This window comes from Crocodylus siamensis, chromosome 9 (assembly GCF_052110815.1).
Source record: "Crocodylus siamensis isolate JL-2025a chromosome 9, ASM5211081v1, whole genome shotgun sequence".
NCBI classification, from domain to species: Eukaryota; Metazoa; Chordata; order Crocodylia; family Crocodylidae; genus Crocodylus; species Crocodylus siamensis.
Genome location: NC_143403.1, coordinates 71,334,611 through 71,351,469, shown reverse-complemented (window position 1 = coordinate 71,351,469; position 16,859 = coordinate 71,334,611). Strand labels below are relative to the sequence as shown.

Below are 16,859 nucleotides of genomic sequence, written 5' to 3'. Positions count from 1 at the left end.
ATAGCACGTGCCCTGGAAAAATCTCACGCGTTCATTTCTATACCTCAAAGATGAATGCACTCAGTGAACAGGCCTGTCACAGCTTTCATCCAGCTTGTCTGGTAACAGAACTGCACTGGATTTTAAAAACAAGCTTTGACAGGTTATTCAGGTTCCTAATTCTTCCCAGTAGCCACACTGTCTGTGTTTATGCATTCCACTATTTTTGCTTTAAGGACCTTTAGTTACACAGTTCTTTTGTTTCCTACCCTACTTGCAGAAAAAACAGAGTGCAGGAACCCTACAGAGAGCATTCAACCATGCTGGACCGAGTTGGTTGTGGCTGAAGTACTTCTGCTCCTGTTCCAAATGCATGCTTTGGTGCTGCTCTAATTAGTAGTCATCCACATGATTTAAGTACCAGTGCCTCTGGAAGACAGTGCTGCACAGCAGTGTGGTGGTACACACAAAGCAAAAGATGAGTAAAGAAGCTACTTTGATGAGACTGAAGGAAATAAACCAGCAGGTGCATTAAGGAAACGGTGCTGAGCAGGGAATCCCCCTAAAACAAGAAATGACCTTCCACAGATTGGACTCTTACCAGTTGTGTTGTAGCACAGGCTCTCACCAGATATTGCAGTGGTACAAATATGCAGCAGAAAACAGCATCTCCTTGGAATAAATGGTGCCCATACAGCTTTGTCAAGATCTGACTTTAATAAGGTGTGGCATAATATTATTGTACAGCTCTACAATAAATGGAATGTAGATTTACATGAAGAAAATTTAATTTTTCAGTAAACTGCTGTAAAACTACCTGCTTAAGACTATTGTGGTAACATATTTTACCACCCAAAAGACTTAATCAGAGTGATTTGGTTAAGTAGAAAATGTACAAATGGAACGAGGAGGCACAGAGGTATAGAAAGATCTCTCGAAGAGGTCAGCCATGGACATCAGACTTAGTTTCTAGCACTGGAACGCCCTCCATGGAAGGATTTCCCACAGCTGGACTTCTATTGCAGTTGGCTGATAAGTCCATGCTGCTTTAAGAGTCTGTTAAGCCTTTCAATTTCTTGCTCCTGTTGGAAATGGTTTAATAAGTCAGTGAAATGTGCTTTGTGGTAAGAGCTTTTCCAAGCTGTCACTAGAGAGCTCCCTTTCTTTGTGCTGAACTACAGTCACTTATGCAGTAAAGCAGGACAGCTATTGAAGAAGACATGACTAAAGTAACTAGGGCAGAGGTGCTTAGTTCTCCCTGCTGTTTCTACTGCAGAAGGTAAGGCAAATTATTAGTTCAGTTGTAATGAGTCCTTGAAATGGCATCTTTCTTTACAGGAAATGCAGGGGCTCTCTAATGGTAACTGGACAGGAGCTAGATGGTTGGGGCCTACAACACCCAGTTAGGGCAGGGAAGATTCAGAGTGGACAGAACCATACCACTGATCCTTCCCCAGGCAGAGAGCTGGCTTAGCCCGCCATCTGATCTACTGCTGACCACAGATGGAGAAAAGCACATGTTTCATAGCAAGGTTTCTCACCTTCTCAGCACAACTGTATTCAAGTTGTTCAACCTTTGTAGTAAGTTGCAGATTTTCCTGCTTCACCTTGGCCACTTGTTGTTCAGAGCGGGTCTTTACTGATAAGATTATTCCTGTAAAAACAATTCACACAGGATTTGTTTTACAATGTAAGACAGCAGTCAGCAGAAAGCAAGCATACCCTTGGCTTGTTCTGAAGGAGCTCTCAAGCTTGGTTTAAGCTAGCCTTTTCTGTTTTCTAGAAGGAGGTTTTCAAGCTAACGGTGCTGGGGATTCACACACCATCCCGCTGGGAAGTGGCAGCCTGCCCCCAGAACTGAATTAATCACTCATGCTGTCATTCAAATCCTGACTTTGAATTTGTTCCTTCAGCAGAGCTCAAGGAAATGCATACTTACGCAGCAATTTGTGCCAGGATTTTAACGCTGCTTTGTTAAAAGATGTTAAATGCCATAGTTCAACAAAATCTTTTACAACAAACCTTTGTTAAAATGTAGTTTTATCCTTACTCCAATCTAGCATCAGGCAAAACAGAGAGAGCAAGAACTTTGTTAGATGCATGCAAACACAAACCCAGCTAACTCCTGCCTACATACACCCAAAGGCCACTGTACTGCCTTAACCAGGAATCTGCTAGTTCCTTCAGCATTTAATTTAATTTCTCCTTATATGCCTCCAGGAAGGGCACTGACTTTCCTTTTACAGTGCAGGTCTTTCCCTTCACCAAATGTGTTGCTGTTATGTAATTGCATGCAATTCCACCCCCGCAATCAGAGCACTTATCCTCCAGCTATTTTTTCTAAGGAAAAAATAGCTAAGTCACAGCTACACATTTTTCTACCCGTAAGAGATTGTCTTTTGTTGACAGTACAGTGTGTGGTAGAGCTGGCACCATTATGCACTTGTAAACCTTGGGTTATGGGCAGCAGCATTAAGTGAGTTTTATAGCCCTGTCTTTCAAATTCTTACCTCTATAAAGGAGAATGAAAACACTGACACTGGTTTTTACGTACATTCCACCTCCTCCCACACACATCCACCTGGCTGAACTTCCCATTACTACCAATAACCAAACACTTTGCCCTTATATGGATAATTATTGAGCAAGATCTGGAAGCCTGATTAACCCAGGGGCTAGATTATGAGCTTGAGTTTATGCCTTCAGTAGCAGGAAGGAAAAAAAAGTTACAAAAAGCACATAGAACATCTTTTAGCTAAGAACAAGAGAGAGACTTGGATCAAGGGGAAGGGAGAAACAAAAGCCCGGAGGACTTGAACTGAAATCCCTTTAATTTGTAAATATGGGACAAAAGCAAAAATTCCTTTTTGAATTAAGAGGCAGACTGTGGTAGCAGTGGCATGCATGTCCCTACAGCTCACTCTAACTCCAGACCAGTTGGTCTCAAACCTTTGCTCCAGTCCAGTAACATGATCTTCCTCCACACACCCCCTGCCAGGTTGGGTCTACAACTGAACAAGAAAAATCTCCTTTCATTGAGGTGATTTGATGATTAACTATATGCAGGCAAAGGTTATGGACACTGTGCCGTCCATCTTCTCTCTGTATGCTAAACAAGATAACTCAGTCTTATATAAGCACCTTTTACTTTACAAAGCATGTGTGTTGGCACGAGGTACAGAGCGCAAAGCATAGTTCTTGGACTGAGGTTTTGAACCTAAACGGGAATGAACTGCGTCTTCAAACCTGAAGACGCATCAAACCTATAGAAAGAAAGCAGTTCCAACTCCTGAGTATTTGGAGTGTAACTGGTACCCTAGTTACAGGGAAAGGAAAGGGGAAGAGATCCCATGAGTCTGAAACCAGAGCATCTTTAACCCACTTTTCTCTTTGCTGTGGCACCTTTTCATTACCTCGCTTTGCTGATCTGTCAAGGAAAATCCAAACAGAAAATTTTAATGCCTGCTTGTGGTTGACTGATGCACTTTGGGTAGGCAGGCTATATATCATTAAGCCAGAATCAGGTGGAAAAAAGATCCACACTAGCTCCAGGACATCCCCACTGCATCCAGGAAAACAAAGTACGACAGAGGTAAAAGCGCATGTTCTGCCCAAAACCCTGGAATTGCAGGGGAACAGGGACCATGCTGCTTGTTCCCGAAAAGGGTATGGGAGAATCCCATAATACAAAAACCATATGCTACCCTGCTTCCCGAGCCAGTAATGCTAAAACAGATAAAGGTACATTTCCGGAATACTGTGTAGGATGAGGTCCCCACTGTTTAGGCCCCAACCGCCCTGGTCCCAAAAGCTGGCAGGATAGCGAAAGTCCCACTCCCCTAACAAAACATGAATGGGCAAAACTCCAGGTCCACTGCAAGAGCAAGCCCCTGTTTTATGTGGCCTGGAGAAAGAAACCCGCACACTTGATTTGGAGAAAGGATGAAACAACAGGCAACAAAACTCACTAAAGTAATCACGTAACCTTACCATTTATAATTCTCGCCACTCGCCACAGTCTGAGAAGTATCAATAGTCCAATTGCTTCAAATTCCCGCTCCAGAAACAGAAGGACAATGTCGAGGACAAACGAAATAATGACAACTATTCCATCCAGGACCTCGAACTTGTGGTGAAAGAACTCCAGGCGATAGATGAATAATTTAAACCCAATTTCCACCATGAAGAGGGTTAAAATAGCAAGACTAAGGTAGTGAAACACCTGAAAAGACACAAGCAAGGCTAATAATTCCATTGTTACGCAAGACGTCCAACATATTTGGTTGGACTATGAACAGGCAAAGTGAGTACAGCTCTGTTTAACAGAGTTGGCTTAATGGGCAAGACGACACCAACCCCCTGTTTAGCATCTTCGAGCAGTCTATGGCCTAGGACTTAAAAAGTGCAACTTTCTCATATTACTGAACAGTTCAGGAGTTTGGTGTAGACAAAGTGCAGTGCTAAACCAGCCAACCTCTGGGTTAACCTCAACCAGCAAATATGGGTTTAAAACCACAGCTGCTTTGTGGTTACTAGGAGTGCAATGCAGTTTAGTTAAACCCCAGTTGAAAATGCACCCTTTTCCTACTGAAAGAAGCCACAAAAAGATAAGAACAGACCACACTAACTCAGTGCAGTCTTTCTTGGTCTGGAGGCAAAGCAGCATTGTCCTGGGCTCCTGCTTAGAGCTTTCTTCAAGAAGTAAGACGGACTCAAGTAGAGTCAGTGTCCATTGAGGCTATCCAGAAGTCTCTGGGGAGCCAGAGAGCAGGAATCAGAATTCTCCAACCGAGCTGTCGCTTGGGGGATCTCCGAGCAGAGCCCTGGTCAGAGAGCAGGGGGCTTCACCCGACTCGTGGAAGCCCTGCATGAAAGTACCCCCTTCTGCAGCCTCCCACATGGAGCAGTCCCCAGGCCTCTCTGGCTGCTGGAAGGAAAAATTCTGCCTGCCTCTCTATCTATTTGGCTTTGCACTCAAGGAAGGAAAGAGAAAGACAATTCCCTTGAAAAACTTTCCCTGCACGTTACCTTGGGTGCTATGTGATTTTTGTCTGGGTGGATGATTTTCAAGTCCAGAAGCAATTCAACAAGCACCAGCACAGCATCGAGAATAACCAGGCAAACCACCAGTATCTATGTGGGCAGAAAACAACAACATCAGGTTGCTAATCTAGGTGTGCGTGTTAAGCAAGCTTTCTAGCCTGACACGTGTGTTACTTGGGGTCCTGGGCAGGCAGGTTCATTGCTGAGGTCTTCTCGCACGCGGGTGTTGTTTGTCAGGGAGGTAGAGTCTGGAAGTTGCAGAGCTACAAGTTCTGCCTAAGACCCTCAGATCTAGATTCACTCTATGCTACTGCAGAGGTTTGTTTCAATCGTTGAATTAAGGGAACCTTTTCGGGTGGGCTGCCTGCGTCTTTTATTTGGAACTTTGTCCTGAAGTGCAAGTAGCCCCAGAGATGTCAGTGGGGTTGCTCGTGCAGGATCAGGCCCTCAATAGCCCCATTCACATGACTATCCACATGTCAGTAGTTTATAGTGAGACCTGTCCCAGCCCCCCCCCCAAATATTGCCGTTGCAAAACTGTAACATTTAAAGCAAAACCCATTTTATCACTAAAAATAACCAACCACCAGTGATCTCCATTTACTCAGCCCTAAAATTTAATGGGGATACTCCCGCCAGCACGGAGCCAAACACACATTTGGTGGTGTGGAAGCAGAGCACGCGAGGTTGGTAGTGGAAGAGGGAGCATGGACATGTCTTACCGTTTCAGGGAATGGCACTGATCACTTCAAACGGAGACCCAGGGCAGATTCAACATACTGAGACAACACAGCAGGTAGTTTGCTGATTCTCCCCAGAGGAGATGATGGGGGAAACTTCAAAAGAGCTTTTCGTCTGCTCGCCCTTGCTTCTGAATCATCACTTATTACTTGTACGTAGACTAATTTTATGAGTTGAAGGCGGTTACTTGGGAAGGCACAGGCGCCAAGTATGCCTTGGCCCCACCTCGGGAAGAAGCCAGGGTGAACATCTGTCCCCGACTGAAGACTGACAAGCCCAGGTTGCCGTGGCCCTCTACAAGGGGCCACCACATGCATATATGTGCATGCACACATGCATGTGGCCCCCAGGTGCCTGCTGGTAAGCCTATGGGGGGGCACAGACTGAGGCCCCCATGCTAAGGGGGGACAGGACCTGGCAGCACTGCCTAGCCAGGACAGTGCATGAGGCCTGGGGCAGGACAGAGCCATGAGCAGCTTGTCTGGGGGTGGGGGAGAGCTCCCTGCCACTGTCTGCACTTTTGGGGAGAGGGGTAATAGGGGGAGGATTTGCCCCCAGATTTGTGCATAGGGTGGAGGTGGAGCCAGGCTGCCCTGCCGCCCTCCCCCCAGGGGCCCATGGTGAGGCCCCTGCCTGCCCAGCAGCAGCAGCGGTGGCAGCAAGGAGTTGTGACCCCTGCAGCTGTCGAGTGGGCAGGGGCACCTTGTCGGGGGAAAGCCAGCAGGGCGGGGAGCCCCATGCCTGCATCCGCCCTTGCTCCCCACGGGCTCCTCTCGGCTCTGCCGCCAGGTAGCGGGAAGGGGACATAATCTTAGGCACCCCCAGCAAAAATAAAAGTTGGCACTTGCGTCGGAAGGGCCTGCTTGCACATAAAGTCTTGCAATACCAGGCCCTTGGCTTGTGTTCATCCTACCTGAAATTTGTGGGAGCTAAATAGCTTCTTCATCACATCCTGGAAGGAACGCCGTCTGATGGAGGGACCCACTTGAATCGCTGAATCTGCTTGCTTGTCCCCCGCTTCCTCGGCCGTCTCCTCTTCCTCCCATTTCCTGTAGTCATTGCTCCACTGTGCGGGGTCGTCTCCAACAATGGTGAAGTGCTTCAGATACCTGGACATGGTTCTCGGTTACACGGACATTACTCTGCAGAAACAAACTATTGGAATAGTTGAATCAGGACATTAGTTCAATGATGCAAGCTACTGCACTAACTGACCTAAGGCAGATGGGAAGAGATCTGAGCTCCTCTCGAAACTACAGCTCACTGATGCTATGAAATCAGAAAGGAACAGCAGCCTTTTGAACATTTAAACCAGACTGAGCCAGCCCTGGAGTGTGGGCGACTCCAAACTGCTATTCAGACCCGTGGGTGTCATGGTCCTCTCAAGGGAAGCCAGTATTTGTTTACCGCTCTATTTATTGCACCGACAAGCCTTGCGGATATCCTTAAGCAAAGCCACACAATAGGTGGGGTAACAATCAGCTTTCCTGTGTAACGAGTGCTTTTCTACAGGTGCTCCATTGCCTAGGGTTTCAACTCTATTTGCTTTGAGAGCAGACAGATGAGGATCCTCTCAAGCAAGCTGTGCACTGACGGTAGGCCACAAGAACATTACATCAGTTTTAGGAGAGAGCAAGTAGGTCGTAGCACAAAATTTGCTTTGTTAAACAAAACTGGCTTAGAGGTGCTGCCGCTCGCTTTGCTTCACACGCTGTATGTGTTGTCAGCAATCTGGGGTAGAAATCAGATATATCCCCCACAGAAAGATCAGCGAGACACAGGACGAGAGAAGAAGTCAGTCGCTATAAATGCTTCCTTTAAATCCATCTCTGCCCAGTTCTTAGCAGAAACAGGGCTCCCAGCTACCTAAACCTTTATGCCATGAAGCCAGAGATACTTAATGGTGGTTTATGCAAAGTTTCAGGAACAGGCCTCATGAATGCTTCAGCTTACACCAGTAACATCAATTACTGCCTCTCTCTTCTGGGGGTGTTTTACCGTCTTTCCGCACGGCCCCTCTGACTTATCGCTTCTAGCAAAACCATTCTTCTCCACGCGCCTTGTGGGCAGGTTCCCAAGACCACACGAGGCCAAGGGGAGGTATTCTGTGAACTACTTTTCTGGGCCTGGCCGCTTTAGCGGGGACTGGCTTTTACCCCTGCGCTGCCCGTCTCAGCCGTTGCAGGGGAATGAGGAGCGTGGGCTATAGGTGCCAATCAACGGGTTTCCCATTCCCTGGTGTGTTTGAAATGAGAAAAGTTACTTTGTGGAATGAAGGCTGACCAGCTCCTTCCTCCCTGCCCTTTCCCTTCTCTCCCCACCCTGCAGGCTCATGCAGGCGCATCCAGGGGCTGGTTGTGTTGATACAACACAAGGGAAAGCTTTAAGTGAGATTACAGATCAGACACGCAATGTTTAGCTGGTTTGTTGTGGGCATGCTCTGCATTTACTCCGTACCTGGGCAGCATGTAACCTCTCTGCCCTTGAGCCAGCCTTTTGCCAGGGACCCACGTGTCTGCCCATCCACGGCGGTCTGCTCTCAGTAACGGTGGGCAGGGGGTGGGAAGTAGCCACCCAGGCTCCACAGGAGCACGAGCCACCAGGCCTCCATGCAGAAACAAAGCCCGAGGAAGCACAGAGGGTTTTGACCCCTCTTCTTCACCATCCCAGGGTCCCCCCGCACCAGTAAGTCAGGGCCCAAAGCCCAGACATCCAAGTTCAGCTCTGATGAGGGACGGTGCCGTGGACGCCCTGCGCCGGCCGGACGCTCCGTGGAAGCGGCACGCAGGTCAGGGCCCGACTCCACGGAGAACTGTAACCGCTCGGAAAGGGTCGGGGAAAACCATTGCTGGGTCGCCTCTTAACCCAGAGACTGCTTTCCTTCTACAACAAGGATATTCTACTCCACAGTCACCTGCATGCTCCCGGCAGGGCAGACAGTGTCAAACACACTCCCGTCACTACACGCACCTCACCGACACTGCACCACTCACTCGCCTGCCTGCAGACCCGTGAGCCAGCCTGGCTCTGCCAGCGCGGGCAACATATACCTCCTGATGGCACTTGCAGGTCTCAGAGCACAGAAGTCCTTTCCTCTGGAGGGGGCACGGTTTGCAGTGCAGTGCTGTGCAGAGCCAGCCACCCTCTTGTTTATGCTACTTGTCTGAGGAATGTCTCTTGCGCGTTGCCAAACTGCAGGGAAATTATTTATAAGATCCTTCAAAGTGTTCAGACAACAAATAAAGGTTAACGAGAGAAGCAGACAGCTGGCACTCGGCCCGCAACCTTGGGATGAAGAGGAAGACGGCCACCGATGCAATCTTCCGTCACTGAAAGCCCCGTCACGTCCCACTGAGTTACCAAGAACAACAAAGGAGGGCTGTTGGTCAGAAAAATTTGACCCGAGGAGGAGAGATGACCTTTATTTAGTCCCTTTCTAATGAATATCATTTCTCCGTGATTTCTGCGTAAATTATTAGGCATACTTTATAGTAGGAAAGTGGCACTTAGAGCAGGAAATAATCATTTATTTTCTAATAAAAGAGTGCAGAGAAGGTTATAGAGTCGTTTTAAAACCTTGATTCTATTTCAAAACAGTTGTGATCCTCTTAGAAAGCATTTCTCTGTCACAAACTACGCTACGTTATAATGCAACGGGACAGGGCAGCGTGCACATGGCGATACATGAACCAGCCGTGTAGAAATCGGAGTGTTGCTACTAGGTGGAGAATGTCTCAGGTCAGAGAGTCAATGAACTTCTCGGGGCAAGGACACTCGTTAACAACGATCGAGGGAAAACGTTTCCTTAAGCTACCAGGCACTGTAAAGAAAGCTTCATCAAAAAGCACCAAGGCCTCCCCGCTGCCAGATACTTTCCGGGACAGCCCTGCAAAGCCTGGGGAGTTCAGAGAAAAGGCGTGAATGTGTAAGGTGATGAAGGACCCAATTCAGAAGCCCCCCACCCCCGAGAGCAATGGGTGCCATGCCAGGATGGTCAACAGGCCCTGGAGCAGCACCAGACAGCTCAGACCAGCGGGCACAAGACCGAGGTGGAGGTCTGTCGCACCTGTGGCTGCTGACCTCCTGCCTCCCCGGCACCCTTACCCTGTTAAGCCCTGGCTCTGCGCTTACTGGGAACAAACGTCCCGCTGAACTGAACCGCAGGCGGTATCCTGTCTCTGCAGGGCTCCACTTTCCTCCAGCGCCCTCCTCGGCTTCCCTCAAAGACAGCTAAAGGACAGCCACGTGGACAGGAGAGGAACTTCACGGACTCCAAGACCCAGCCCAACTCCCCACATCTCGGTGCTTGTCCACTTCTCCCTGCCCAGTTTTGAACAGAGAGCTGCACCAGGAAACAGCAGAGCAAGTGCCTGCTCCAGCTGAGAAGGGAAGAGCGCACGCAGGTGCGGCAGGAAGAACTCCTCTTGCTAAACATTTACTATTTCAGCCTTGAACTTTCCCCAGAAGATGCCCCGACACACGGTGGAAGTGTGGTCAGGCTGTGCAGAGTCACTAGTGACCTCCTCCCTAGAACAGACTGGCATGCACGATGCTGCCGTCAGATCAGAGGCTGGCTGCACCTCTGTCCTGGCCTCCCCGTGGGTCAGGGGGTCGCGCTCCTCACCCGTGGGGTGAAATCATGTGGTTCTCCCACTCAGACCCCAGTCTGGGCTCCTGGACCCTGGGAGCGAGCGGTGTTAGCCCTGCAGCTCCAGCCGAGGCTGGTCCCTACACATCTTCTCCTCCAGAGCCTAATCAGTGACAAATGCAGTGACCAGAGATCCTTCTTAAAAGCAAAGCACTGTCTTCTTATCACTCTGGGGGCAAGGAGAAAGAGGATTTTTAAAGCAGTCTGCATGCAGGTTTATGCTCATCTGATCTCCACAAACAGCTCCCCTTTGGAGAAACTGTTCCTTGTACTCCCAGATGTTGATCCTCCCAGACCCGGCCCGTCTCGTAGGCTCAGCACAGTCGTACCCCAGACTCTACCACTGTCCTACAACAACCCTCAAGGGTTTGCTCGTCTTCTTCCCCGCCAGCTCCTTTTCCTGTACGCCCCTCGTTACCACTTCAGTCATACAGGCAGGAGGCAGCACGAGTAACGCCAGCCGAACAGCGAACGACCTCTGGTCACCCCGGTCGGGTGCTAGCAGCCCGGGCCAGGCACAGGATTGCTCAGTTCCTGCAGGCAGCCCCAGCACCTTCGCAATAGCTGGCGATTGCTACACGGGTTATCCGGGCTAGAAGTCATTCGGCCTGGCTTACGTCTCCATCGGGGGCACTTTTACGGCCTCCCCTTGCTGCACCACCACCCCCGCCCTACGGACGGGAGACGGCCGCACCGGGCCCTTGCACCACAGATCACGCAGCGGGGCTGAGGCACCGCCAGCAGGCCCTCGCGCGCCAGGCAGGGCAGAGCCTTTCTGGGCCCATCAGCCAGAGGCCGAGAAGAAACGCCTCTCCGCCCCGTTTCGGCTCGGCTCCCTGACCCGGCTGCTGTTACGCAGCGGCCCGACCCGAAGCTCCCGGGAAGGGCACAGCCCACCGCCGGCCGGGGGGCGCCCGCGCCCGCGCCGATGCGGGAGCACCCAGGGGGAAACAGGAGCTCGCTCCGCTCCCGTCGCCAACCCCTGCCGCTTTAAGGCGCGGGCACGTCCCATCACCACAAGGTCGCGGAGCACGCGTGCGCTTCCAGTACCTCACGGTGAGAAGACGGCGCCCGCGCCCGCCTCACATCACACCGCCGCACCGGCCGTCCCGCCAGCCCCGCGGCGCCGGCCACGCACGCGCCAGGCCCCGCCCGGCAGGCGCCGGCTCTGCGGCGCTCGACACCAGCAACGCGGCCGGGCTGCTCGTTTGAACGGCCGCCGCCCACCGCGGACACACGCTGCCGCAGCCCCGCGGTGCCGCGCGTCCAGGCCCCGCCGGATGCGCCGCCTCCGCCCGCAGCCCTCGGGCGCCGGCGGCTTCCCGTGGTGCGGGCCGGAAACCCCCGCCCGGGCTCGGGGGCCCCGGGCCTGCCCTGCCCCGCCGCACAGACGCAAACCCCGCCCGGCCTGGGGAGAGCGGGACGCGAGCGGGCCCCTCGCTTCGGTTTCAAGCGACTAGGCGTCCCGCCCCGGAGCAGGGGGCAGAGCTCAACCCCAGGGACCCCGTGCCTCCCCCCACCTCCTCCCGAAGGCTTGAGAGTGGGCTTTTCCAACGGCTCTAAGAAAAGATACCTCGTTTGCCTCAGCCTGAATCGTCTGACCAAAGTCTCAGCCAAAACTCTCTTGCCGGCAGCCTGGCTCCAGGAGAGCAGCAGCTGGGGGTACGGGCAAAACCAGGCCCAAGTGCTTTTCAACCACCTGCAGCGGTTCTTAGAATAGGCTTTCACTTACAGACATAGCCGTCAGCTGGACAACCACGCATGAAATGCAGCCGGGCACGGCTGCGGCGATCAGAGCTCAGCTGGAGCCAGCGTGGGGATTAATGCCACCGAGCAGCCTCAGGTTGCTGGATCAAAGCAACAGGTGAGCACCCTGGAAATTTAGACCAGGGTTAACCAGTCTCAAGTTACAGGCTTTTGCAGTATCAGCTCTGAATATCCTCTCCTTACTTTAAGGGGGGGCGGTCTTTTCCCTTTAAAGACAGACAGACAGACAAGGTCTGAGTTGCGTAAGACATTAAGGCATAACTTTCTGCAATGTCCTTGGCTGGAAGGAATCTGAAGTATTTTCAAGCCTTGCTAAAACCAAACGGTGCCTCCCACCCCATTTTACTCCAGGAAACATCAACACGATGAAAGCAGACCACAGCCAGGATTGTCACACACTTAATCACAGAAGCTGGAGATGAAAGAGGATTGTGTATCTGTAAAGTCTGTTTCATAGATTTCATAGACATTCAGGCTGGAAGGGATCTTGGAAGATCATCGAGTCCAGCCCCCCACCCAAAGGGCATGAAGTCAGCTGGGGTCATAGGCAAGATAAGCATCCAATTTTCTCTTGAAGGTGTTCAATGTAGGTGCTTGAACCACCTCGGCTGGCAGGCTGTTCCAGACCTTGGGGGCTCGGACAGTAAAGAAATTCTTCCTTATGTCCGGCCTGAAACAGTCTTGCTGGAGTTTATGACCGTTTGACTTCGTTATCCCTTGGGGTGCTCTGGTGAACAGACGTTCCCCCAGATCCTGGTGGTCACCCCTGATAAACGTATAGGTGGCCATCAGATCACCCCTGAGCCTGCGCTTTTCCAGGCTAGAGTCCCATGGCTCTCAGCCTGTCATCGTAAGGTCTGTTTTCCTGACCTCTGATCATGCACGTGGCTCTCTCTGGACTCTCTCAAGCTTCTCCACATCTTTTGAATTGTGGAGCCCAAAACTGGACGCAGTACGCCAGCTGTACTCGGCCTTGGTGAAGCCACAAGGGGAGGATGACATCCCAGGATTTGCTTGAGAAGCATCTATGGACGCAAGCCAGCGTTTTGGTCGCTTTAGTAGCTGCAGCATCGCATTGAAGGCTCAGGTTTAAGTCGAGCATGCACACTGTAGCACAAAATAAATTTAATCCAGGGTCAGCCACGTAATAAGGAATTAGAGTGAATTTAATCAGAGAAAGCCCAGACACTTCTGAGGTGCTGTGAACTTCCCATAGTGACTACAGCCAGACCTCTGTGCTCAGTTGTACTGACAATAACCCCAGTGATGACCAGCATGTCTACAAGGGGGATGGCCCCAATGACAGAACATTTCTTCCAGGCTCCTCCTATAATCCTTGGATAATATTAACCTAGTATCATGATCGGCAGGATGGCAACCTTGACCTAGGCAGGCATGGCATTTGAGGTGGTAGCAAAGGAATCCAGGATTACCTGCCTCAAAGAGATGGTGTTTAAAGCAAGCTCAGTACGCGTCATTCCTCCTCCGAGAGCATCTTGCATCCATCCTTCACAGTCAGGGCCTGTTAAATCTCCTCTGCCGTATTAGAGATAATCGATTCCCAACCCAAACAAGGCCTTTAAACACACATACTTCGAAGCACACCTAGAAAATGAAGTACTTAGTTAATATTGCTCAGGAAAGGACAGAGGACTTTCCCAGACACACGCAGTACTACAGACAAGTTCCCAATTTGTTTATGAACCTACAGCCTAAGGCCATGGTGATTATGAACAGGCTAGTGAAAGCTGGGATGATGGAAAATAAGGAAGGGCAGGGACAGGTGCTACATTAAGGAGGTGCTCTCTAAAATGAAATCTTGAAGTAGACGACCCACCCCTGAGGTTCGATACTGTGGATCATTATTCAAAACCGCAGCCCGAAGTCCTGATAAACAGTCTTTCACAAGGCATGAATTGTTCTTCTTAAACCTAATTTGAGACTATTTGGCTAACACAAAAGGGAGAGTAGTCAACAGAGGACTTGGGAGATTCTGGTTCTGTCACTGCCTTGCTGGACAACTCGCTTCACCTCTCTAGCCCTCTTTTTCAGTTGAAAAGCGGGAATAAATTATATTCATCCCCTTTGCAAAAACACCAAAAATCTACTGGTACAAGGCCGTATACAAAGTGATGGAATAGGTGGAAATGAGCAGGCTCTTAGTTACCTGGCAGTGAATGTCCCTCTCATTTACTGGTGACGCTCTTCCAAGTACAGGAACCTGCCATTAGATCTATTTACAGTTCTAATCTTCCAGTACCTGACAAAGTGTTGCTTCTTTTTATCCATTTGTAATTTCAGGAAGCCCAAGGACACAGCAATTGGCAATACCAAATAGATTTTAAACTAAGCCAGTCAGCTTTGTTCTCCTGTTCAGAGTGCAAGATACCACATTTTCTTAGCTTTGGACCAAACAATAGTACTGCAAGACAAAGGAACAGTAAATGCAACGCTGAAAACGCTGGGTTCAAAATCGTATCAAGCAGCAAGGATGCCATATTAAAAAAACAACACACACACAAAAAACCAACCCTTTTTGACTTCCTCAGAAGAGGCTACATATATATTGCGAGTTTATGTATGGGGCTTGGGCTGTACTGTTGAGTACAACACTAATTTAGAAAACATGCAACAAAAAATATTAAAATACAGGCTCCACACTTAACAGGCTTGTTTTGTTGTTTAATTACTAAGGAGTCGATAAAAAAAAGAAACAAGGGAAACCTGTCTTTTTTGGTATCTTACAAGGCGTCCAACTCCAGCTTTGACAAGCCACCAAAGGAAGTGAAGACATTTCACAAATAACATCAGTTTTTAAAATCAGGAACTGACAACACAAACTTACCAACTGTCATTAAGGGGCAGAGCAATGGTTTCATACACATGTATACACACGTAGGACGTAAGCGGCACTTTTGAACAATCTTGGGAAATTATAATTAAAAAACTGCCATGCTAGTGGACAACAGCTACATTGATGCAATTGTGCCACTCCACCTTCTAATAACCTTGCAAGGCAAGTTTCAGGAATTACACAGTGGGCCTGAAGGTAACAAAAAGCATGTACTATGTGTCGGCTGGAAAGTGGCATCTGTACCTTGAAAAAAGATGCTACAAGGTGTCACTAACCACAAATGCAGAAGTTAGGACTACTTCAGAATCTCAAAAAAATCATGATCGTCCCACAATGAACTCAGGGAGCACGATGTTAATGTTAACTTTAAGCATAAGGTCACAGTTAGCTTTAGCATTTAGCCTCATTGTTAATCAACTCAACACACATTTTTAAGCAAAGAACTTTTTTTTCAGATTCAATTAATTTCTGATATTTGAAATACGTCGAATTGTGCTGCTGCAGAATCTACTTGCTCTTCCAGCTAAGTTTGGAGAAATGGTTCCTCAGTCTGGTCAGCAGCATAACCTACTTTTGCCATTTTAAAACTTCCTCCGTTAGGTATCAGGAGCCCTTCCCACAAGCAGCAGCAATACCTCTCCATAAAACAAGCGTCTCACAGACTTCTCCTTTGTTGCCATTTTGTGAGATTATAGACTGACTGACCACTCAACTCAAGCTAGCTGCCTAGTTCTAGAGAGCCATTACAGAAAAAGGCTTAGATCAGGATGGGCCAGGTAGCATGCCCCCCCCCAGCACTGTTGGGCAGGGCCTGCTCCCAGTATGGGGCCCAGCTAAGGCAAGGCCACTTGGGGCCCAATCCTGGTGCAGTTAGGGGGGGAGTCTAGTCCATGGACCAGCCCTGGGCCACTCATCTGGCCCACAGAGCCAAAAGGTAGAGCACCAATAGTCTACATTATGGTAAGGAAAGCAAGGCAGTTTTCAGGAGACCCATGAAAATATTTTTCTGCACTTCTAGTAGATGATAGTGCTGTAATTCAGGTGAGCAGTAATAAGGGGAGTAGAAAACAGATGTCCAAGGTATAAATACAAGTGTTCTGATGGGACATTTACCCTATGATTTTAAGTCTTCACTCCTACCTACACTGAAATGCACACAGCTCTGGCTTAGGGGAACACAACCCAAATCTACTGCCCAGGTTCTTTTAAAGAAAAATGTTTCCTTGTGCAACATAGTACAGCCTGTAATAGATAAGCAAGCTAGTAAAGAGCCTTTTAGCTCCAAAAGAAGGAACCATAGTTGACAAGAAAACCCCTATTTCTGGAGAGCAGGGAAGAAGCATTCCATTCAGATACTTAGCACCTGACACAAATGTTGGTACTGTATAAAAACACCACTTTTAGCTATGGCTACAAATGTTCCCCATCTATAGGGCAATAACTGGTAGTATGCTGGGAGAAAAGATACTCCATTGGTGCATACATACAATACGCATGGGATAAGCAACTGTTGTTCTGTATCACCTTTTATTCTAAGAAGTAGAAAAGGCAGTTGCCCAGAACGAAGGGCTGGTAGCTTTAGGTCCAGGACAACAAACACAGCACTAACATAATGAATGAATCAAAGTTTCCCAGTATATGCAATAAACTAAGTAAAATCACAGATTAAATCAGCCAAACACCAGCTGAGTGATGAATCTGGAAGGCACTCATATAGAGTAAATCTGGGCCACTTGGTAAGAATCCTCTGAAACAAACTGTTCTAAGACAGCCAAATGTAAAAGTTATGAATCTATCAAAAAGGCAAAGTTGAGTGTGGGGGGGTGG

General features: G+C 49.1%; 1 protein-coding gene across 6 annotated transcripts; it reads right to left on the bottom strand.

Moving 5' to 3' along the window:
• Window positions 1-677: 677 nt before the first annotated feature.
• HVCN1 (hydrogen voltage gated channel 1) lies at window positions 678-12,590 on the bottom strand. 6 transcript variants are annotated; one of them, XM_090063253.1, is made up of 6 exons: window positions 12,144-12,590; window positions 6,677-6,918; window positions 5,008-5,112; window positions 3,970-4,201; window positions 1,521-1,633; window positions 678-1,061 (listed from the first exon to the last, which is right to left on the bottom strand). In XM_090063253.1, the coding sequence occupies exons 2-6, from the start codon at window positions 6,878-6,880 to the stop codon at window positions 996-998; spliced, it is 720 nt and encodes a 239-aa protein (XP_089919379.1). In that variant the 5' UTR covers window positions 6,881-6,918; window positions 12,144-12,590; the 3' UTR covers window positions 678-995. The 6 variants fall into 6 exon arrangements, with proteins under 6 accessions (XP_089919379.1, XP_089919380.1, XP_089919375.1 ...); XM_090063254.1 differs by lacking the exon at window positions 12,144-12,590 and adding an exon at window positions 11,985-12,118; XM_090063249.1 differs by lacking the exon at window positions 12,144-12,590 and adding an exon at window positions 11,462-11,848.
• Window positions 12,591-16,859: the final 4,269 nt, after the last annotated feature.